At 44.7% G+C, this 24,886-nt stretch overlaps 1 protein-coding gene across 4 annotated transcripts in view; it reads right to left on the bottom strand.

The window, feature by feature from the left end:
• LOC144698412 (signal-transducing adaptor protein 1-like) overlaps nucleotides 1-24,886 on the bottom strand; it is a 56,175-nt gene that overhangs the window by 2,788 nt on the left and 28,501 nt on the right. For 2 of the 4 annotated variants that reach the window (XM_078570357.1, XM_078570371.1), the window contains 5 exons: nucleotides 22,498-22,629; nucleotides 18,647-18,716; nucleotides 16,736-16,838; nucleotides 4,956-5,117; nucleotides 3,707-3,769 (listed from right to left, as the gene is read on the bottom strand). In XM_078570357.1, the coding sequence (XP_078426483.1) occupies nucleotides 3,707-3,769; nucleotides 4,956-5,117; nucleotides 16,736-16,838; nucleotides 18,647-18,716; nucleotides 22,498-22,629 (530 nt within the window). The remainder of the gene's footprint in view (nucleotides 1-3,706; nucleotides 3,770-4,955; nucleotides 5,118-16,735; nucleotides 16,839-18,646; nucleotides 18,717-22,497; nucleotides 22,630-24,886) is intronic. The other 2 variants (XM_078570365.1, XM_078570376.1) reach the window with 2 other exon arrangements.

The following is a 24,886-nucleotide window of genomic DNA, read 5'->3' as shown; positions in this document are numbered from 1 at the left end:
AGCAATCCAGAGACCCAGGGTAATGCTCTGGGGACTAGGGTTTGAATCCCACCATAGTGGATGGTGGAATTTGAATTCAATAAAAATCTGGAATTAAAAAGTCTAATGATGACAATGGAATCATTATTGATTGTCATTAAAAACCCATTAGGTTCAGGAATGTCCTTTAGGGAAGGAAATCTGCTGTCCTTACCTGGTCTGGCCTACATGTGACTCCAGGCCCATAGCAATGTGGTTGACTCTTAAAGTGCCCCCTGAAATAGCCTAGCAAGCCACCCAGTTGTATCAAACTGCTATGAAGTCTATAAGGAATGGAACTGGACGGACCACTAGACATAGACTTAGGCACGGGAAACGGCTACAGCAAACTCAGCCCTGTCAACCCTGCAAAACCCTCTTTACTAACATCTGGGGGCTTGTGCCAAAATTGGGAGAGCTGTCCCACAGACTAGTCAAGCAACAGCCTGACATAGTGATATTCACAGAATCATAAGATATCCCAGGCACCACCTTCACCATCCCTTGGTATGTCCTGTCCCACCGGCAGGACAGACCCACGAGAGGTGGTGGCACATTGGGATACAGTTGGGAGGGAGTTGCCCATGGACTCCAGGCCCATGAAGTCTCATGGCATCAGGTCAAACATGGGCAAGGAAGCTGCCTGCTGATTACCATGTTCCACCCTCCCTCAACTGATGAGTCAGTACTCCTTCATGTTGAACACCACTTGGAGGAAGCACTGAGGGTGGTAAGGGCGCAGAATGTACTATGGGTGGGGAACTTCAATGTCCATTACCAAGAGTGGCTCAGTAGGACCAGTACAGACCGAGCTGGATGAATCCTTAAGGACATAGCTGCTAGACTAGGTCTACAGAAGGTGGGGATGGAACCAATGAGAGGTAACAACATACTTGACCTCATCCAACCTGTCTGATGCAGGTGCATCTGTCCATGACAGTTTCAGTAGGAGAGACCACTGCACAGTCCTTGTGGAGTCAAAGTCCTGCCTTCATATTGAGGGTACCCTCCATCGTGTTATGTGGCACTACCACCGTTCTAAATGGGATAGATTTTGAATAGATCTAGCAACTCAAGGCTGGGCATCTATGAGGCTCTGTGGGCCATCAGCAGCAGCAGAATTGTACTCAAAAACAATCTGTAACCTCATGGTCCAGCATATCCCCCACTCTATCATTACCACCAAGCCAGGGGATCAACACTTGTTCAACGAAGATTGCAGGAGCAGCACCAGGCATACTTAAAAATGAAGTGTCAACCTGGTGAAGCTACAACTCAGGACTACTTGCATGCCAAGCAGCATAAGCATCAATTGATAGACAAAGCTAAGTGATCCCACGACCAACGGATGAGATCTGAGCTCTGCAGCCCTGCCTCATCCAGTCATGAATGGTGGTGGATAATTAAACAATTCATTAGAGTAGGAGGTTCCACAAATATCCCCATCCTCAATGCTGTGGAGCCCAGCATATCAGTGCAAAAGATAAGGCTGAAGCAGTTGAAACAATCTTCAGCCAGAAGTGCCGAGCGGACGATCCATCTCGACCTCCTCCAGAAGTCCCCAGCATCACAGATGCCAGTCTTCAGCCAATTCGATTCACTCCACGTGATATCAAGAAACAGCTAAAGGTACTGGATACTGCCAAGTTTATGAGCTCTGACAATATTCTGGCAATAGTCCTGAAGACTTGTGCTCCAGAATGTGTCACCCGCCTAGCCAAGCTGTTCCAGTACAGCTACAACCCTGGCATCTACAGCAATGTGAAAAATTGCCCAGGTATGTCCTATACACAAAAAGAGGATAAGTCCAATCCAATTACCACCCCATCAGTCTACTCTTGATCATCAGTAAAGTGCTGATAGGGTCATCAACAGTGCTATCAAGCGGCATTTGTTTAGAAATAACCTGCTCACTAATGCTCAGTTTGGGTTCCTCCAGGATCGGTCAGCTCCTGACCTCATTACAGCCTTGGTTCAAACATGGACAAAAGAAATGAACTCCAAAGGTGAGGTGAGAGTGACTGCCCTTGACATCAAAGCAGCATTTGACCAAGTGTGGCATCAAGGAGCCCTAGCAAAACTGGAGTCAATCGAAATCAGGGGGAAAACTCTCCATTGGTTGGACTCATACCTAGCACAAAGGAAGGTGGTTGTGGTTGTTGGAGGTCAATCATCTCAGCTCCGGAACATCAGTGCAGGAGTTCCTCAGGGTAGTGTCCTCGGCCCAACCATCTTCAGCTGCTTCATCAATGACCTTACTTCCATCATAAGGTCAAAAGTGGGGATGTTCGCTGTTGATTGCACAATGTTCAGCACCTTTCGCGAGTCCTCAGATACTGAAGTAGTCCATGTCCAAATGTAGCAAGACCTGGACAATATCCAGGCTTGGGCTGACAAGCGGTCAGTAACATGAGCAACACACAACTGCCAGGCAATGACCATCTCCAACAAGAGTGAAACTAACCATCAACACTTGACATTCAATGGCATTACCATTGCTAAATTCCCCAATATCAACATCCTGGGTGTTACCATTGACCAGAAACTGAACCAAACTAGCCATATAAATATGGTGGCTACAAGAGCAGGTCAGAGGCTAGTAACTCACCTCCTGACTCCCCATCTACCATCTACAAGTCACAAGTCAGGAGTGTGATGGAATATTCTCCACTAGCCTGGATGAGTCCAGCTCCAACAACACCCAACAAGCTCAACACCATCAAGGACAAAGCAGCTGGCTTGATTGGCACCCCATCCACAAACATTCACTCTCCCCACCACTGACGCACAGTGGCAGCAGTGTGTACCATCTACAAGATGCACTGCAGGAACTCACCAAGGCTCCTAAGACTGCACCTTCCAAACCCATAAACGCTACCATCTAGAACGACAAGGTCACAGGCACATGGGAACACCAGCACCTGGAAGTTTCCTTCAAGCCACTCACCATCCTGATTTGGAAATACATTGCTGTTCCTTCGCTGTCACTGGATCAAAATCCTGGAACTCCCTCCCTAACAGTACTCTGGGTGTACCTACACCACATGGACTGCAGCAGCTCAAGAAAGCAGCTCACCACCATCTTCTCAAGAAATGGGCAATAAATGCTGGCCTAGCCAGCGATGCCCACATCCCACGAATGAATAAAAAAATGTATTATTTACTATTCGCTAAAGCTTTATAGGGAACAGACAATCTTCATCCTATAAACACCACAACAATTTAGGCTCACCACACTGCAGCCTACTATTTCTTTGCCAGTTGCTTATTTGGGTTGTTTTGTGGTTCCCAAAATAGCTTTTGTCTATTTTTTGAAATTGTTAAAATTGTTAATTTTATAACTAAACTGATTGAATAATTCACCAGCAAAGGACCCACAAACTGTATCCTGCATGCCTCTACAAGGCGCTATCTTTATGAACAAAGAGACTTTGTTACAATGTTAAAAATAATCGCTCATCGAATGCGGAAATAATTGGATAATCTTAGATCCGTCAGTTGTGGAAGCATGTGAGGATATAACCAATGACTGGCAGTGTTACCATTAGTCATATCTGAGATTAAAGAAGTATTATAATTTCTATTATATTGCTAACATTGAAATTAAGAACATTGTGAACAAAATATCACACAAAAGTAATGTTGTAATTCCGAAGAAAAATAGACAGAACTAGATCACAGTTCCTACATTCATTATTCATGTAACTTGGTTCAGACTCTTTATTGACCGGACTTCTGCTGCTCCCCTCTGCTGCAAAGATAAAACAGAAATTATCAAAAACTTTCTATTTTACATTATTGAAGATAATGTCAGTCACTTGGCAGTACAGAACTTGAATATTGGTAAAAGGAGAGCCACGTTGCTGAAGCTTCTCTTCTTGAATTCAGCAGGACAAACACAATAATGCCAAATGTCAAATGATCACAACAATTTATAGTACCGGAGAAAAGGGTGTTAATTGGTTGCAAGCATTCTCTTCTCCTGTAGTATAAATTATTGTGATTGTTTGAAAATTGGCATTCTTGCATTTGTCCTGATGAGTGCAAGATGAAAAGGTTCGGCAACGTTTCAGCAATTGAAGATCTTAATCTTAGCCTGTCACAAATATTTCTCCCTTATTTCCAAATGCCTTAGACTTGAACTCAATACCTGAGTTAGAATTAAAGCAAAAACACTTGTTTCTGTGCATGGTATAATATCCACCAAGACTGCAAATCTTAGCTGTTTCAACCTCTCCTTTGGCTCCCATTCTTCATCCATCCTCCACAATGCCCCCCACCCCCCAGCACTCACCTGCCCCACCAGCATGGGGATGTTAGATCCAATCTTAGCACTTCCCATGCCTTTTGGGTGAATATAAGCAAATTCAGCAAAGACTAGAGACCAAATCTGGGATTTAATTTGTTTTATGGCGAATTGTGACTTCAAATGAACTATTCCTAACCCAGATGTAGAGAGTCATTGGATTCCTGGGTTGTTAATAATGTGTTGTACTTGGTTTTCAATGATTGTTATGGATGTTTTATCTTAAGAACACAGAATAGAATAAGGCCAGTCAGCCAACCCAGCTCTTTCTTTGTAACACACCCCATTTAGGATTTATACTGCCATAACCTTTCCCTAGATTATTCGATCTTTCTCAGACAGTGTAGAACAGCAGGAAACTCATCCAAGAAGCATCCACTCTGAAACTTCTCCCCACATTTCAAATGTAGTTGAGTGAAATTCCCATTGATATCAAACTAATCGTGATCTGCTGTGGTCCACAAATTATATCTTCTGTTGGAAAAGACCAGGCTAAATGCCCTTTATAAAGTATTAAATCTTTTTTGTCTCTACTGTAACCATCCCTGTAACCTTCAATTTATTTCATAATTAGCTCTTTGCTAACGTAGTTAATTGAAATGACAATCACGACTCAATCAATGAACCATGCCTGGCTTGAGAGGCAGCTTTCGATGAGATTGGCATGATTTTTGCATCATTCCTGGGGTATCTGGATAGTCAGATGGTAGCTTTGAGGAACGTTGAATTGGGGCTACTCTTGACATAGGCACTGGCTTCTTTTGTACCTTTGTGCTTTGATCTTTGGACACCTCTGAAATGAGAACAAAGGCAAAAAAAAACAGAAGTCACATTTTGGAAATAATTGGATATAACATTGACTCTGTGGAAACCTGAAGGTTATTGAGTGTTTTCATGCAATGAAAACAACTGAGACTTTTGGGAGCAGAACGGCATAGAGCTAATCAGTTTAACAGCAACAGACAATCGGCAGCAACAGAATGGAAAATTTAAACAGTGGGGGAGAGTCAGCAGCGACAGAAGTTATAGAGCGCTGTCATGTCTTCCGGTTCCCATAAGTGAGGAGTAATCACACTTTAGACTCAAAATGCTGGATCTTTATCGAGCGTATTTCTTTCCGCTCTCCATCTGGCTGGTAGACAGCTACATTGTTACTTGGAACATGACTGCAGCGCAGCAGTGAAGTATGGCACCCCGGATGTACTTTCCCAAAATAATTAGTTCCTATTTCTTTACGAATGGTATAACAATATAATAGACATAGAGCCAGACACCGCAGAAGCAAATGGAATATTTCAACAAGTAATGTCATAGACAGCACAGAGTGTACAGGTTGCAGGTAAGTTACAGATAAACACTAAATTTATTGGTTAATGTTCTTAGTGGTTAATATTTGTGATTTGGTGTTAGCCAAACCATTAAGTAACTTCTAGGCTAAAAAGAATCCACAAATAAATGTAAACTAAGAAGGGGGATGAATGTAAAGGAGACAGGTTAAAAAAAAAACCTAGATTGATGTCTGTACAAGGAGCTGATTGATGAGTTCTTTTTTTGTCCAGATTAGGAATAATTCTTAAAGAAAGAAAGACTTGCATTTATATAGCACTTTTTGTGACCACTGGGCGTCTCAAAACGGTTTACAGTCAATGGGCGAATCCTCCCTTCCTGCCCGCAGCAGGTTTCATGGCTAGAGCGGAGAATCTATCAGGAGGCAAACTGGGAAACCTGCTGTAGTAAAAACAGGTCGCAATTCTCTCGACAGTGCTTTCATGGTGGATCGGTTACCCCGCCGACGAGTGGTGTGAACATCATTTGCATTCATTAACATGTCACGAACGCTCATTAAAACAGCTGCTGGCCGGAATCTTGCCAGGCCTTCCAATCTTCCATCACGCCAGCAGCAAATTACGTTGTTGTCAAACCCATTTGAAAAAAGGGGGGCTGTGCACAAGTCAGACCTCAGTCCGCTGGTAACTTCGAGGTAAATGGAACATACCTGCCATAGCGCTGCGCCAGTCTTTTTGCGATGATCGCCACTCTGCTGGGGCTGTAATGTTGGTCTGCTCCTTCTCTTTGCTTTCATTGTCCCAAGGAATGCTGTGGTACTCATGCAGGCCTCCACTTTCAGAGACTAGCACTTCAACTGGGGGTGGGCTGTGAGGCGAGGGGTCGGGCTGACAAACACGAGGAGGGCAATGGGGAGGGAAGGCTGTAGAATGGCAGTCAGGGGAAGGGAGAACATGAGGGGGCCTTTCTAGGGTCGCCCTCTAACCTCTTGTTGCCGCCGAGTGAGCAGGAATCTGCTTAGAAAGAAAGGAGGAAAACCTTCTTGTGATGAAAGCCACTGAAAGCCAATGGCTTCATTAGCACTGTTAAAGGGCTACTCAGGACTCAGTGGCTTCACATCACAATTACTGCAGCTCAAGAGTAACACATAGGAATGTAGAATTTGGGAATGTAGGCAATAGTGAGGGAGTCACAGCTGTATCATATATAGCATTCCATCAATGAAGGTCTGTATGTGTTCCAGATGTGACACTCCTAATGGGCCAAAGGGCATCCACCCATTGGCCATGAACAACTGATTGGTCATTAATATGCCACATCAGAGATTGGTGCACAGAGCTAGGTTGGGTCACTCATCTCAATTAAACTTTAGCATCTCACACAGGGCTCAAGATGTTATATATCAGCGATGCCATCTTGGTCACCTCAATGTGTGTGTTAGTGTCTCAGGGACAAGGCAGCATTAGCTGCCATGCAAGTAAGGCAGGAAAAACTATGGACCCTTACAGTCTCCAAATGTGTAATCTTCTGAGCTTCACTTTCTTGCCCCTTGAATCATTAATGTCTTCAATGTTTCCTTTCAAAGAGAAGGTAAAAGCACAAATGGATCCAGGGCTCATTGCTACCTTTGTCAGGGTCCTAATGCAATGGAGGAGGTGGAGGAGGGAGAGGCGACTCCGCACAAGGCTCCAGCGGGAGGGACATGGTCAAGCGCAGCCAGAGCATGAACAGGAGGGTCTGCAGGAGAGACCCAGACAATGGGGGCAACTCGCCAGACCTAGGGTTTATCATCCAAGAGTCTCCTATTTACAAATGAGTGAGAGGCAATGCTGTGCATGTCTGCACTTGACCCGCGATCTAGTACATCACATTTGCCCCATTCTTTGTGAAGACCTGATGACAGGTGGAGTTGGAGGGTATCCCCAGCCAGTGGCTTTGAAGGCGACTGTTGCACTCACTTTCTTGGCCTCTGGTTCTTTCCAGGGATCAACAGGTGACCTGCGCAGCATCTCTCAGTCTGCAACACATCGGTGCATAAAGGAGGTCACAGACGCCCTATACAGGAAGGCCCAACATTATATCAGGTTTGCTCTGGATGAAGATAGCTAGGCTGCAAGGTTCACCGGCTTCACCCCCATCTCAGGCTCCCCAAGGAAGCAGGGTGCAATAGACAGCACCCATGTGGCTATACAGGCTCCATGGCAGCAGTCCCTAATGTTTATAAACCGCAAGGGCTATCATTCCATCAATGTACAACTGGTGTGTGATCACCGGAAGCATGTACTGCACATTTGTACACAATACCCTGGGAGTTGCCATGACTCCTACATCCTGAGTCACTCCCAGGTGCCTGAGATTTTGGAGGGGCCTTTAAATCTGCAGAGGTGGCTGCTTGGGAATAAGGGGTACTCACTGAAACACTGGCTGATGACACCAGTGCATCGCCCTCAGAGTTGTTCTGAGGACAAGTAAAATGCTGCTCACAGCTCCACACGCTCCCTTATAGAGCAGACAATAGGGCTTCTGAAGATGCGCTTCAGATGCTTGGACCACCCACTCCAATACACTACCAACAGGGTTTCCAGCATTATCGCAGTGTGCTGCCCCCTTCACAATCCGGCAATGCAAAGAGGTGAACCCTCGCCAGAGGATGACCTGGAGGAGGATGAGAGCTCATTGGAGGATGAAGATCTGGAGGTCCAGGAACCTTAGAAGGGTCAGTATGAGCAAAATCATGCCATGGAGGAAGGATGACGTGGGAGATGTGCCCAAGATACGTTAATCGCTGACAGGTTCCAGGAAGAGTAAAGTTAAGTGAGGGAATATGGCCCCATCTCTACTTGCCCTCAATGTTATCTTCTTTCGACTCAGGAAATGTCCACCCACTTGCAGCAAGAATGAGTCCCGCATTCACACTTGCCTTGCCTCATGAATCACCAGGTCATGATCTTTGCTTTGGTCTGTGGGGCTCTGTGAGTGAGGTCACTCTGGAAACTGAGAGTCCACTCTTGTTCGAGCGATGCGAGAGAAGATTTGAAACCTTCACCCCTTGAGGAAGAAGGGCTGGAAACGCTTCCAACACACACTTCCAATAAAAATTTAACCACATCTCCCAGACATCACACATTGCGGATACTAGTTATACTGAGGTTGACATCACAGGGATGTTAATCTCACAGTGGGACACTATCACTGAGTGGGAGGAAGGCTAAACCATGAAATAAGAGGGCTCCAAAGTACAAAATCACAATACCTTCAGTTGACAGGAACATTCACACAACCATCAAATGTATTAACAAAAGTGCAATTTATTTACATGTATAACACACCCATGACCCAAAAGTGACATCAATTTATCTTAACTTTCCTAACTCTACGCTACGTCTGGGTGCAGCCCCGACATGCGCAGCAGAGTTGGAGGCAGCCGGCTGACTGCTACACCCTGATGTCTGCAATGTCCTTTGCAGACTTCCTCTGGTGGCCCAAGGCTTGGAGGATCCCGGCCTGATAAGTGTCACCTGCTCAGGGGCAGAAGCACCCTTGGCGGCCTGAGAAGCTGGAGTGGATGGGGTCACAGGCAGAGGGGCTTTGAGCGGCTGCACAACCTTGGAGTGTCCTGAGAGGAGGCTCCCGGGCTGTCTGACCAGCGCTCATCCTCCCTTGGGTGCCCGAGGCCCCGCCCTGACTCCTGCAGGAGATGGTGCACCTGAAGGGGGGTCAAGGTGCTTCATCGCCATGTCGTCCACATCCTGATGGTGACACTAGCGAGTGTGGCTGTGAAGTGCAGGGCCAAGCGCAAATCCAGCAAGAACTGCTGGGCCAATGTCTCCATGGTGGTTGTCAGCCATCCCATGGTGACCTTGAGGTGCTCACATGTCGGAGCCACAACATCAGACAGAATACGGACAGACTCCTCCATCATTCGCTCTGCTGAGCGATTGCCGAATCTCTGCCTGATGTTTCTCTGCCTGTCGTTGCATCTCCAGCGTTGATTTGGTAGCCGCAACCAGAGGCTCATCATCTGACTCGGACCGAGCGAGTGTCGGGTCTCCAACAGCCCTCCGAGTGCCGGAGACCTGGGCTCTCCCGGCCTCCGACTGCTACAGGGATGTTTCAGTGAGGCGTTCCCCAGAATGTGAGCCCGAGCCTAATCTATAACTGTGCCCCACTGGCGTGTGTGTCTCTGAGCTGGTGGAGGGTGTGAGTGAGTGCCGTGATGGCTCTTCCAGAGCTTTGTCCTCGGATGAGGTCTGGGGGCTCACACTTGTGGTCCTGGAATGGTTTGGGGGCCTAGATCTGCTGGTGCCTAGAAAATAGAAAAGAGGGTTTCAGTTAATGAGCTAAATAAATGAGCTAAATAAGACCGCATGTGACTCACGGTGAATGTCAGTATTTGATGAAGTGATGGTGCTGTGATCCGTACTGGATTGGTAGGAGAGGCCGATCTCCCCTTCCCCATGGGAGCGATCCCTGTCCTCCCCAACCAGCTCAGCTGCAGCCTCCTCGAATTCACTGAGGCTGTGGATGTTGAATATCCCTCCCCCCATCTGCACTCTCTCACACCTGTTGTGCACCAGCTTGGCCTGTATGAAGACGGAAGAAAGGCATGTGATGAGAAGAGATGGAACAGAGGTTGGGTGAGATGCATGTCCCCTGTGTGTGGCAGCTAACTGGACACAGCAAACAGCAATCTGATAATGACCAGAGGCTCGAGCAAAAAAATCCAGTGTGCAGTGCATTCCAGACCTTTACTTCCTGCATAAAAAAGTTTTTTTCTCACATTGCTTTTGCTTCTTTTGCCAACTATTTTAAATTTGTGCCCTCTTGTTGTCGATCCTTTCGCCATTACTCCTTATCTGCTCTTTCCAGGCCCTTCATGATTTTGAAGACCTCCATCAAATCTCCTCTCAGCCTTCTCTTCAAGGAAAACAGTCCCAACTTGTCCAATCATGATGCAGGCATTCAGAATGGAATTGGGCTGTTATTTGAAGAGGAAGAATATGCAGGATTGCGGGGCGAGGGCAGGAGAATAGCACTAAGTGAGTTGCTCATTCGGAGAGCCAGTGCAGATATGATGGGCAGAATGGCCTCCCTCTGCATACTAACAATTCTGTGACAATTCACTGCAACACTGACAAAGTGCTGCACTGCCAGATCTGCTGTTTTTGGGATGAGGCGTAAAACCAAAGCCCTTTGTCTATCCCTCAGGAGAACATAAAAGATCCCACGGCGCTATTTCAAAAAAGAACTGGGCGTTCTGTCCAGTTTCTTGGTCAATATTTATGCCTCAACCAAAAAAAGATTATCTGACCATTATCATGATGCTGTTTGTGGGAGTTTGCTGTGTGCAGATTGGCTGCCGTGTTTTCTACATTGAAACAGTGACTAAATTCCAAAAGTACTTAACTGGCTGCAAAGCACCTTGGGATGTCCTGAGGCCATGAAAGATACCATATAAATCTAAGTTCTTTTTTGTTTTCTTTTCTTTAAACATGCCCCATTGCTAGTTTAAATTAGAATGTTCTTACTGAGACACAATAATAGACGTTGCAGACTGTGGTGGATTTACCGTTAGTGGGGCCCTATGTTCAGCTTCATTTTTGGCACCCTGTCCGGACACCCCCGCTCCCCCTGGAATTGAAAAAGTGAAACTAAGAAAATACACAAATTGATCAGTGCTCCTTCACTTGTAAAAAGGTGCCTGAATGAATAATTGACTTGCTGAAATCCAAGCTTACCTCTTGTCTGAATGAGGGGAAAGATGGTAAATATTGCAACACAAAGCGAGTAAACATGGAACTTGCTGACAAGAAAAGCCAAAAACCAAGGACAGATTATACAGAGAAAGAGAGAGAGAGAGAGGGGGAGAGAGAGCGTCTGCAGGTAGGGGAGAGAAGCTGACTGGATGCCCACTTGAAGATCGATATGTCAGTCTGTTGCTATAATTTTGTACAGAGACAAAGACAGCAGGTCGGAGCCCTGCTCTAGTGGCAACAGTTTACTGAGGCCAAACAGCACTGACAACACATCTGTTACCTAGGAGAGCCGAGAAACATTGCACTTTACAGGGGTCTCATCACTCACTGGAAAATCTCACAACAGTGTCACTCAGTGGAAGAGCATGAGCTGCTGTTGTGGTTTCAGGCTGGCCCAAAATACTTGCAATTGTATAGCGCCCTTCATGACCACCAGAAGTCCCAAAGCTGTACAGCCAATGAAGTACTTTTGAAGTAGGAATGTGGGAAAACTCCACAGCCAGTTTGTACCCAGTAAGGTCCCACACACAATGTGAAAATGACCAGAATCTGTTTTGTGTGATGTTGACTGAGGGATAAATATTGGCCAGGACACATAGGGTAACTCACCTGCTGTTCTTCAAAATAGACTCATGGGATCTTTTACATCTAAAGATGGCGTCTCTGACAGGGCAGCACTTAGAGTCACAGAGTCATAGAGTTTTACAGCATGTAAAGAGGCCCTTCGGCCCATCATGTCCATGCCGGTCCTCAAGTCCCTATCCACTTTAATCCCATTTTCCAGCACTTAGCCTGTAGCCTTGTATGCTATGGCTTTTCAAGTGTTCATCTAAAGACTTCTTAAATGTTGTGAGGGTTCCCACTTCTACCACCCATTCAGACAGTGAGTTCCAGACACCTTCCGCCTTCTGGGTGAAAAAAACTTTTCCTCAAATCCCCTCTTAACCTCCTGCCCCTTACCTTAAATCTATGCCCCCTGGTTACTGACCCTTCCATTAAGGGGAAAAGTTCCTTCCTATCTACCCTATCTCATAATTTTGTACACATCAATCAGGTCCTCCCTCAGCCTCCTCTGCTCTAAGGAAAACAACACCAGCCTATCTAGTCTCTCTTCACAGCTGAAACATTCCAGCCCAGGCAACATCCTGGTGAATCTCCTCTGCACCCTCTCCAGTGCAATCACATCCTTCCTATAGTGTGGCGACCAGAACTGCACACAGCACTTCAGATGTTGCCTAATAACGTTTTATACATCTCCATCATAACCTCCCTGCTCTTGTATTCAATACCTCGACTAATAAAGGCAAGTATCCCATATGCTTTCTTAACCACCTTATCTACCTGTCCTACTCAAGGATTTTTGGACATGCACACCAATGCCCCTCTGATCTTCTGTATTTCCTAGGGTCCTACCATTCATTGTACTCCCTTGTCTTGTTAGACTTCCCAGAATGCATCACCTCACACTTGTCGGGATTAAATTCCATTTGCCACTGTTCTGCCCATCTTACCAGCCCATCTATATTGTCCTGTCGTCTAAGGCTTTCCTCCTCTCTGTTTACCACACTACCAATTTTCGTGTCATCTGCGAACTTACTGATCATACCTTCTACATTCATGTCTAGATCATTAATGTACACTACAAACAGCAAGGGACTCTGCACCGAACCCTGCGGTATGCCACTGGACACAGGCTTCCAGTCACAAAAACAACCTTCGACCTTCACCCTTTGCCTCCTGCCACTAAGCCAATTTTGGATTCAATTTGCCAAATTGCCCTGGATCCCATGGGCTCTTACCTTCTTGACCATTCTCCCATGTGAGACCTTGTCAAAAGCCTTACTGAAGTCCATGTAGACTACTACTGTACTATTCTCATCTGCACACCTAGTCACCTCCTTGAAAAATTCAATCAAATTTATCAAATTTGTTAGACATGATCTCCTCCCGACAAAGCCATTCTGACTTTCCTTGATTAATCCTGGCTTCTCCAGGTGGAGATTAACTCTGTCCCTTCGAATTTTTTGCAAAAGTTTCCCTGCCACTGAAGTTAGACTCACTGGCCTATAGTTCCCTGGTTTATCACTACCACCCTTCTTGAATAATGGTACCACATTCGCTGTCCTCCAGTCCTCTGGCACCACTTCTGTGATCAGAGAGGATTTGAAAATTACTGTCAGGGCCCCTGCAATTTCCTCCCTTGCCTCCCACAGCAGCCTGATATACACCTCATCTGGGCTTGGGGGTTTATCCACTTTTAACCCCACTAAAAGCACTAATGCCTCCTTCCTCTCAATGCTAATTCGTTCAAGTATATCACAGTACCACTCCCTGATTTCTATACCTACATCGTCCTTCTCTATAGTGAATACAGATGCAAAGTGCTTATTTAATACCTCACCTACGTCTTCCGGCTCCTCACACAGATTGCCACATTGATCCCTAATGAGCCCTACTCTTTCCCTGGTTATCCTCTTGCCCCTAATATACTGGTAAAATTCCATTGGATTTTCCTTCTTTTTACCCGCCAGTGTTTTTTCATGCCACCTCTTCACTCTCCTAATTTCTTTTTTACATAACCCCTTGCACTTTCTACACTCCTCTTGGGCTTCTGCTGTTTTGAGCCCTCGGTATCTGCGATAAGCTTCCTTTTTTTTCCTTATCCAATCCTGTACATTCTGTGACATCCAGCGTTCTCTGGATTGTTGGTCCCACCCTTCACCTTTACGGGAACATATTGGCCCTGCACTCTCACTATTTCCTTTTTGAATGACTCCCACTGCTGTTGTAGATTTTCCTACAAGTAGCTGCTCCCAGTCCACTTTGGCCAGATCCTGTCTTATCATATTAAAATCGGCCTTCCCCCAATTCAGAACCTTTATTTCTGGTCCACCTTTGTCCTTTTCCATAACTACCTTAAATCTTACTGGGTTATGGTCACTATCACTGAAATGCTCCCCCGCTGACACTTCTACCACTTGCCTGGCTTCGTTCCCTAAAACTAGCTCCAGCACCACCCTTTCTCTTGTAGGACTTCCAATGTGCTGGCTTAAAAAGCTCTCCTGGATACATTTTAAGAATTCTTCCCCCTCTAAGCCTTTCACACTTTGTCTATCCCAGTTAATATTGGGGAAGTAGAAATCCCGTACTATTACTACCCCATTATTTTTATACTTTTCTGAGATTTGCCTACATCTATCTGCCGTTCTATCTCTCCTTGACTGTTTGGGGGTCTATAGCTCACTCCCAGCAATGTGATTGCCCCCTTTTTGTTTCTAAGTTCTATCCATATGGCCTCATTTGAGGAACCTTCTTAGATATCATCCCTCCTTAATGCAGTCATTGACTCTTTGATCAATACTGCGACATACCTCCTCTTTTACACCCCCTTGCACCCCCCATCTTGCCTGAAGATTCTATACACCAGAATATTGAGCTGCCAGTCCTGCCTCTCCCTCAACCATGTCTCTGTGATAGCAATGATATCATATCCCCATGTGTTAATCAACTCAGCTCATCTGCCTTACTCGCAAGACTCCTTGCCTTAAAATAAATGCCATCCAGCCTTGCCATGCTTCTTTGTGCCTTAACTTGATTATATACGCTCTGCCTTCCAGACTGGCTTGGTTTTTCTCTTATGCTTGTCGGCACATCACCCCCTATTATACTAAGATAAAAGCAAAATACTGCAGATGCTGGAAATCTGAAACAAAAACAAAACCAAAAATAGCTGGAAAAATTCAGCAGGCCTGACAGCATCTGTGGAGAGGAAGACAGAGTTAACATTTCGAGTCCGTATGACTCTTCATTAGAGTTCTGATTGAGACTCGCATAGACTCGAAACGTTAACTCTGTCTTCCTCTCTACAGATACTGTTAGACCTGCTGAGTTTTTCCAGAAATTTTTGTTTTTGGTTTTGTTACCCCCTACTATACCTCCACTCCGTATCCTATCCTCTGCCAAATTAGTTTAAACCCCACCAACGGCACTAGCAAACCCCCACCAACGATGTTGGTCCCGTTCCGGTTCAGGTGCAACCCGTCTGACTTGTACATGTCCCACCTTCGCCAGAAATGGACCCAGTGATCCAGGAATCTAAAGCCTTCCCTTCTGCACCTTCCTTCAGCCATGCATTCATCTGCTGTATCCGCCTATTCCTATACTCACTAACATGTGGCACCAGTAATCCAGAGATTACAACCTTGGAGGTCCTGCTTTTCGATCCACTACCTAGCTCCCTAAATTCTTGTTGCAGGACCTCTTTCTACCTATGTCATTGGTACTAATGTGAACCACGATCTCTGACTGTTCTCCCTCCCCCTTCAGAATGCCCTGCAGCTGTTCAGTGACATCCATGACCCTGGCCCCCAGGAGGCAACACACCATCCTTCCCTGGAGTGTCTGTCTGGACAGGAGGGGATGTTGCTGAGACCACCCTGGGTGTCCATCATTCCTGTCACACACAAGGCTTGGCCCCAAAAATAGCTCATTTAATTGGCGCTTCCCTTCTTAACTTTGCAAATGCAGCATCAGCTCACGCACCCAGTTTGAATGTTTTGAACCCACAACCATCTGATCCAGAGGCCAGACTGCTAGCACTGGGGCCTTTAACAGCCCTGGCTATTCATTCAAACAACGAGTGAGTGAGCTCCCGACTTGCATTGACGATTATGGGCTGAGGGGAGTGGACAGACTTCACTACTGTTGGGTAAAGCAAGTTGGCTCACCGTGTGCCCTAGTGTGTCACGGTCTGCTCTAGGCTTGTTAGCAAGTGGCACATCTGGTATCAGAGAAAGAATGTATGTGGGAGGAGAGGGATTTGTCAAAAAAGGGGGAAATATAATTGCTGCGGCAACCTGGCTGGAAAAGGAGCAATTCCTAGCTATCTGTTAATATAATTTCTGAACATTGCAATCTCCTTTCAAACTTACTTTTCTAAGCATTGCTTTCTTGGTGGAATAGCAAGGTTTTACTATTACATTCTGAAGGTTTGACAGAGACTGAGACAGACCCACTTTGTGAAATGACTTTGTCAGTAAAACAAGTGCGTCTGAAAGGTGTTTTCTTCGGGTATGTTTTTGTAGCTGATCAGAGGCAGAGATGTTGCCGCGACCACCCTGGGTGTCTGTCATTCCCATCACACACAGGGCTTGGTCCCAAAAATAACTCATTTATTTGGCGTTTCCCATTTTAACTTTGCAAATGCAGCATCAGTTCATGCACCCAGTTTGAATGTTTTGAAACTCATTCATTTTGGTCCTCCCCTTTTGTTTGGGGGCCCCGTGCCATGGCACAGTGTGTTTCATTGTAAATCCACCTCTGGTTGCAGATACTCAGGCCCATACGCAATGTGGATGTATAAACATACCAATTCTGTTGGCATACATGTTGGAGTCTAAGTATGGTTTCAAAGTTCCATTGGTCTCTTTTATAAAATGATCAACAACTTCCTGAAGGGTGCTGTATTTGACCTATGGAACAAGAGAAATGGCTGTTTATTGAGTTAAGAGACCTCAAATCACAATTCCTTATCTGCCTTGGTCTTATCTACCACCTATAATATATAGACTTTTAAAGATCAACTACTGGTGCCATATGTTCTCTCCTTGTAAGAGAACCTTGTACTACAAATCTTCACCTTTATCTGGAGTATCCAAATAAAATAAAAATCTAATTAATGATAATGTATAAGCAAGCTGCAGCTCATTTATTTCATAGAATGGATATAAAGGTTAGCTCAATAGAGCAAGAAACTTGACTTAATTGAAAATAGCTAACATACCAGGAGCTCTGTGTCAACAGAATGGCAGTTTTAGGCTAATCCTGACTTTGCAGCTTTAGCATGCATCCATCCTGTCTGACTGACATATTCTGTTGCTCTTTAGGTTCCTTAAGATTAGGGATAGCAGTTTTGCAGGAAGACAATAGTATATATCTTCTCCAGTATGAATGGAGCCAAGGGAAGTACTCAGATTGACTTTCTTGCTGTCACGTTAAATTCCTCCTTTCTTTTCAGTGAAATACAAACAATAAGGCAAAAAGCGCAATCATTTAGTAAGTCGATGAGCATTGCAAGTTCAGTGGTATAACATTAAACATGGCCAGAATGATCTCCCGGACTGAGAACATAACAATAATTCATCAATAATAATAATCTGTGCCAAAAGTGAAATTTTAAAAAACTTCTAAAATGCTCAATGGATATAACTGCCAGAGCAAGCTAGTACTAAGAATGCTAATAGAAGGCATGACAACATAAAGATGTCAATGTGTTCATGAATGCCCTTCAGGAAAGGGAACCTGCCACCTCTATCTGATCTGGTCTACATGTAATTCCAGATACGCACTCACGGCAATTGGGGATGGGCATGGGAGGTACTAAAATCCTATTGCTCAGAGGATGCACCAAAACCACATTGGATATTGGATGCACTAAGTCCCCGTTGGCTCTAGAGGATGTATCAAAGTTCCATTAGCAGAGGATGCCATAAATTCCCATTAGCTAGGGGATGTTCTAAAATCCTATAGGGCACCTGATGCCCTTTGGGCATGGAATACAATTTCGGTGGAAGATCCATGGAAACTCCAAATAAATGAATAACCAGGGTGTCTTCACCATTCAATTGGGAGAACCAGCAGATAATCTTTGGTGACTTTCTCCAGCTGGAGTCCATCAGAAACAGCAATCTAAAACATTATCAAACTGTGGCCTGTAAACCATAAAGTGAACATTAACTGAATCTCTCTTGAACTGAGCATATCATGAGCTGTGTACACTCTCCCAGAAACTCTTGTATTCCCAGCAGACTATTCATGTTTATGCACACTATTAAAAATTGCTTTATTGCAATCAGATCATTTACTACCTTTGAGTAGCTAGCACTGTCTTTCAGAAGTTAGGATGGCTCATCAGAAATGTGCCAATTTTTTGCAGGGTGTCAAAGGTCGTGACAATATTTGCGGGGATTGCCAACAGCTGTACCAATATTTGCAATGCTTACTCTACACAAAGATTTGAAAATCACCAAAGTTTAAAATTGTATAAATTTTTTGTCCTTTCTTTCCAGTTTCAGATTCAACCAAACATTCAACCACAGGATACCTCAAAACACTTTACAGTCAACAAAGTACTTTTGAAGTGTACTCACTGTTGAATATGTTTTTTTATTTTTAGCCATAGCCCACAAAGTGCATTCATTGCATACAAGTCATATGTACGTGATAAAATATAGAGGTCTTAGTCTGTGAGATTTCAGCATATATTAAGCAAGAAACCTACTGGATTGTCCAGCTGGATGGCAAATCCATCATCTTCACAGGTCACCTTGTAATGCTTTATGACTCGCTTACTGAAAGATAAGTTTGAACTATGATTAAATGTAAATACAAACAAATTGAAAGTACGGAACTTGAACATTGCTGAAAACAATGAGACACGTCGCCAAGGCTTTTTTGTCTTGCACTCATCCGGACAAACACAAGAATGCCAAATTTCAAACAATCACAACAATTTATACTACAGGAAAAAAGGGTGCTGATTGGTTGGAAAGTTAACTCTGATTGACTGAGGCGTTGTCATGAAGAAAGCAACAGGAAACTACAGGCTCCCCAACCTCCCGGATAATTCAAAAAAGGTGCAAGGCTTGAACATATTCCTTTTTTTTGCAAAGGACAAGTCATGGCATATGAATGTATGTCTTTCTAATGTATGTCCTGGTTATCTTAAATTGATTCTTAGTGTAGTTTTTAGCTCAGGATTGTTCAGCAAATGCTGCCCAAATGCAGAATCACATCTAACCGTAGCTTTGTTTTGGGTTTTGCAAGCGAGGGTGGTTGAGTACGGTCTGTATTCTGCCTATTATGAGAAACCAAAGAAACATGTTGTTTGATTTGATCAGGAACTGGACGTACCTCCTACATACCTGGCATCACACCGGCACTGAAACTCATACACAACATTGCTCAATAGTGTGGTAGGCAGACCATCTTTTTGAACTGAAGGCAGCATTGAATCAAAAAGCACGTTTCTTCGGTTGTTTAGGGAGATTGAAGAAGTACATGTATCCTGAGAAATATAAAAGTGCTTCCCAGATCTCAAGGCAGTTTCATTGTAACAATTCTGGGTCCTAGAAGTAGATTTAGGAAGTTCACTGAGAATTAATTACCCTATTCTAGCCCCCTATAAAAGTGAGGTGCTCAGACTGCTTATGGGAATGACTAACTCCATTGAACTCAAAATAACATATTCGGCAGGCCAGAATTCATAATACTTGCACATTATTTTGGTGACTTTGGATCTATGGTTCCCAAAGCTCTCCACCACTGAGGTTTTCCTCATATTATGTTTGTGTCTTTTATAGATTAATTGATAGCAATTGACTGCTATAATTAGTCAACAACTTCATTATTATCGTATCATGCGATTATCTGGATGGCAGAGGGAAAACTAGATGGCAAACTAATTTTCTGTCCAGCAATTTTTATGTTTCTATTCCTTTATGTTCTTTTTTATTCATTCATGGGATGTGGGCTTCGCTGGCTGGGCCAGCATTTATTGCCCATTCCTTGTTGCCCTTGAGAAGGTGGTGGTGAGCTGCCTTCTTGAACCGCTGCAGTCCATGTGGTGTAGGTACACCCACAATGCTGTTAGGAAGGGAGTTCCAGGGTTTTGTTCCAGCGACAGTGAAGGAACGGTGATATAGTTTCAAGTCAGGATGGTGAGGGGAACTTCCAGGTGGTGGTGTTCCCATCTATCTGCTGCCCTTGTCCTTCTAGGTGGTAGTGGTCGTGGGTTTGGTTGGAAGGTGCTGTCTAAGGAGTCTTGGTGAATTTCTGCAGTGCACCTTGTAGATGGTACACACTGCTGCTACTGTGCATCGGTGGTGGAGGGAGTGAATGTATGTGGATGTGATGCCAATCAAGCGGACTGCTTTGTCCTGGACGGTGTCCAGCTTCTTCAGTGTTGTAGGAGCTGCACTCATCCAGGCAAGTGGGAAATATTTCATCATACTCCTGACTTGTGCCTTGTAGATGGTGGACAGGCTTTGGCAGGTCAGGAGGTGAGTTACTCATCGTACGATTCCTAGCCTCTGACCTGCTGTTGTAGCCACAGTATTTATATGGCTAGTCCCGTTCAGTTTCTAGTCAATGGTAAGCCCCAGGATGTTGATAGTAGGGGATTCAATGATGGTAATGCCATTGAACATCAAAGGCGATGGTTAGATGTGTTCTGAGATTCACTGTAGAACGTTTATGAGGCAGTCACCAGACCTCATGGGTCCTATTTTAACTCAATGCAAGTGAGTGAGTTTTGAATGAGTTATCTACCTAATATTATCAAAGCCCTTCAGAATTCTCAACACCTCTATTAAAACTCCCCTTATTCTTCACTGTTCTAAGCAGAACTGTCCCAGGCCGGAGTTTTTCATGGAGGCAGAGGTGGGGGTGAGCCTGCCTCTGTAGGGCCAGGAAGCCACGACCTAATTTTACAGCTGTTAGGCTGAATAGTGGCTCAGATTGTGGCTTCCACTCCCATTTTGGAGGACTTCCTGCCAATCAGATGACCAGCAGCTCTACACTCCCAACATTGCCACCGGGAGTGGTGGCCACTGTTGGGACCGCAGCAGTACCCCATGGGGAGTAATGAAAGAGGCCAGACTGCAAGGTAGGTGGGGTGGTTTCACCGGGGACAATTAGGGAGCCCCCGATGAGGGTAGTTGGGGGGACTGCGATTGGATACCAGTGGGAGGGCTGTGATCAGGGGCAGTGATCACTGTTATGGTGGGGCCCTCTGCTGGGCACAGGGTGCCTGAATAAGAGGGTCTCCCACACCAAACCTGCAGCCAGGCTGCCAGGGTGTATCTGACAGCCTCAGTATGTTGCTTTGACACACCCCTGCTGCTGGTAAAATACCAGTGGGAGGAGGCCCTTTAATGGTCATTTAAGGAACTTCAATTGACCTAAGAGCAGGTAGGTCACCTGACACCTATGCATACCCAATTTTATGCCCCCTTCCCCTGCCTGCTTGCTCCCATGGGAGCAGGTGTGTAAAATTCTGACCCCAGTTTCTCTAATCTCTCAACATAACTTAAGTCTCCCATTCCTGGAACCATTCTTATAAATCATTTTTCCCCTATCCTTCATACCCTTCCCAAAGGGTGGTGCCTGGAATGGCTGAACCAGTGTTTTGTGAAGATTCACCATACCTTCCTTGCTTTTGTACTCAGTGCCTCTATTTACAAAGCCCAGGATCACCAAATGCGTTACTAACCTCTTTCTCAACCCTCCCGGCCATCTCCAACAATTTGTGTGAATTCAACCCATGTCCCTCTCCTTCTTCATGGCCTTTTGTAATTATACCCTTTATTTTATATTAAGTTGCTTTGTTCTTCCTCTTAAAATGTATCACTTCACGCTTCGCTGCATTATATTTCATCTGCTCCAAATCCTTTGCACTTACTGGCCAAATAATGCCATGTAGGAATGCAAAAATCACACAAAAATTAGATGCTAAATTGACTTCCATTGTTGTGCAATGTCTGATCTTGCATTATGGAAGGAGCTTTGGCAAGTTCCCAGTCAATATTGATTCCGCACACCACCCACCATAAATTTTGTGCATTTTTGGTAAACATTTTTGCTCATGAAGTGGTCGCTACTGGGAACGGAAAAAAAATCACTCCTTCATGCCAGGCCTCAGTATCAAATAAGGCATCTAAGGCCTTAAAATCTTTCCTAAGAGCAGCACCCAGGATTGGACATACTACTCTAATAGCTGAGGACTAACCACTGATTTGTGAATGTTTAGCATAACTTCCTTGTTTTTGTACTCCATGATTTAATTTACTAAAGCCAAGGATTCTATGTATTTTTTACAGCTTTATCAACTCATCCTGTCACTTTCAAAGATAATGAAACACCCATTTTTTGCTGTTCCTGCACCCCCCCTTAAAATTGCACCATCTAGTTTATATTGCCTCCTCTCGTATTAAATTATCAAGTTCTTGCAAGTTTTCCAAAATTAAAGCCTTTGAAATGAATTTGGCAAACTCAACCCAGCTCCAAGTCAGTTTGAGTCCACACCATAATTTGATAGATTATGACAACCTCAAATTATTAAATTAAATTTACCTGATTTGTGTGGTCAGAGTCGTGATTGAGAAGTTTTTGTTCTCAGTGGAAGGCCTTAGTACCAGGCTTCCATTCTCAGGGTACCTTTCCAGCATGGCTTCAGCTTCATTCCGAGAAATTTTGTGGAAACACCTACAGAAACAGTAAAGGCGAGCCTTGAGGTCATTTACTTCAACCATACACAGGCAACATCTGCAACACTTCAAGGTGCACTGCCACAGAGTGGAGATGGGTTAGATCATAGAATCATGCAGCACGGAAGGAGGCCGTTCGGCTGATCTTGCCTGTGTCAGTTCTTTGTAAAAGCTGTCAAACTAGTCTCATTCCCCCACGGGTTCCCCAGGGCTGAGCAATTTTTTTCCTTTTCAAATTTGTATCCAATTTTCTTTTGTAGGTTATTATTGAAATTTCTTCCATGCCACTTTTTCAGGCAGTGCATTCCAGGTCATAAGAAAGCTTGGTTTCAAAGGTATTTTCAATGGATGCACTGGTTTAGTAAACGTTTCAATGCATACATCATTAAAGGAGAGGGACCTGGGTTGAATGCACACAAGTTGTTGAAGATGGCCAAGAGTGTTGAGAAAGAGGTTAATAAGGCATTTGGTGATCCTGGGCTTTATAAATAGAGGCACTAAGTACAAAAGCAAAGAAGGTATGGTGAACCTTCACAAAACACTGGTTCGGCCATTCCAGGCACCACACTTTGGGAAGGTTATGAAGGCATGGTGGTAAAAAAGATTTACAAGAATGATTCTAGGAATGACGGACCTCAGTTATGAAGATAGATTAGAGAAGCTGGGGTTGTTCTCCTCAAAAAATGTTGAGAGGAGATTTGATAGAGGTATTCAAAATCACAAGAGGTCTGGACAGAATTGATAGGGAGAAACTGTTCCCAATGACAGAAGGGTCGAGAATCAGAGACACCAATTTAAGGTGAAGGGCAAAATAATAAAAAGCAACATGAGGAAAAATCTTTTTGCAGTGGTTAGGAACTGAAGAGAAAAAATTTGCAGGCTGTGTAGCAAAGGTTGGGGAGTGAGACTTGCTGAGTTTCTCCTGCAGCGAGCCACTTAAGGGCCTAGCCACTCCCTCCACAATTTTTCCCACAGTGGGGATAGGCCATGCCAAGTGTGAAGCCTGGCAGCTTTCAGTACTCGAGCTGATGGCAGCCAAGCAGGGGGATCCTCCTTTATGGGCCCCCTGGGTCCATCAGAGGCTCACCCAAGGTCTTTCCTCTCCCCCATGGCCTCCCACTCTGGCACACCCGACCCTCTTCGACCCTTCCCCAATGCCTGCCAGCCTGGTCCCAGAAAGACCACTCAATGCCACCCCTCCCCAAACTTACCCCGGTGTCCGGTTCCAGCGACAATCACCGTCGGAATCTGAATGCAGTCCCAGCAGTGGCCTCTACGGCGGTGACGCTGCTGGGACCAAAGCTTGGCTGGCTATCTGACAGGCCAGCAGCACTCTGAGGTGGGACTTCCTCCCCAGATGGAGGCAAAAGTGTTCCCTCAAGCCAATTAAAGACCGGGGTGGGCTCCCCTGACACTTATGCCAGGGGAGGAGGCAGGAGCCCGGGCGAGTGTAAAATCCCAGGCATTGATCCACGGCAGCCGGGTCTGCAGTAAGTGTTTACGGCTCAAGGAGTTTCAGCTCAGAGTCAATGAACTGGAGGCCAAGCTAGACACTGTGATGCCTCAGGGAAGGGGAAAGGTATCTGGACACTTTGTTCCAGAAGGCAGTCACACCCCACAGGCTAAGATCTTCTGACTTGGTGAGTGGTCAGGGACAGGAGTCTAAGATTAGTGTTTTAAACTTAAATAAAGGCAATTACAAGCTTATGAAGACACAGCTGACTAAAGTGAACTGGGAAATTAGGTTAAAGGGTAGGACAGTAGAGATACAGTGGCAGACATTAAAGGAGATATTTCATAACACTCTACAAAGATACATTCCAGTGAGAAAGAAAGACTCTAGAAGAATGAACCGTCCATGGCTAACTAAGGAAGTTCATGATAACATCAAATTGAAAGAAAAAACATACAATTCTGTGAAGATTAATGGAGATCAGAAGATTGGACAGAGTTTAAAAATCAGAAAAGAATGACTAAAAAAATGAGGGAGAAATTAGGGTATGAGAGAAAGCTAGCTAGAAACATATTTAAAATAAGCTGGTAAGAGTTTCTACAAATATTTAACAAAGAAAAGAGTAAAGGGGGTATTGTGCCTCTAGAAAGTGAGAATGGGGAATTAATAATGGGAAATAAGGAAATGGAGGAAGTGTTTTTGTGTCTGTTTTCATTGTGGAAGATGAAAATAACATCTCAGAAATACTTCTAAATCAAAAGGTAAAAGGAAGGAGGAACTTAAAACAATTACAATTACCAGG

Source organism: Cetorhinus maximus, chromosome 2, assembly GCF_964194155.1.
Source record: "Cetorhinus maximus chromosome 2, sCetMax3.hap1.1, whole genome shotgun sequence".
Taxonomy (NCBI): Eukaryota; Metazoa; Chordata; class Chondrichthyes; order Lamniformes; family Cetorhinidae; genus Cetorhinus; species Cetorhinus maximus.
Note: the sequence above shows the minus strand (reverse complement) of the source record. Positions and strands in the feature narration are given on the sequence as shown.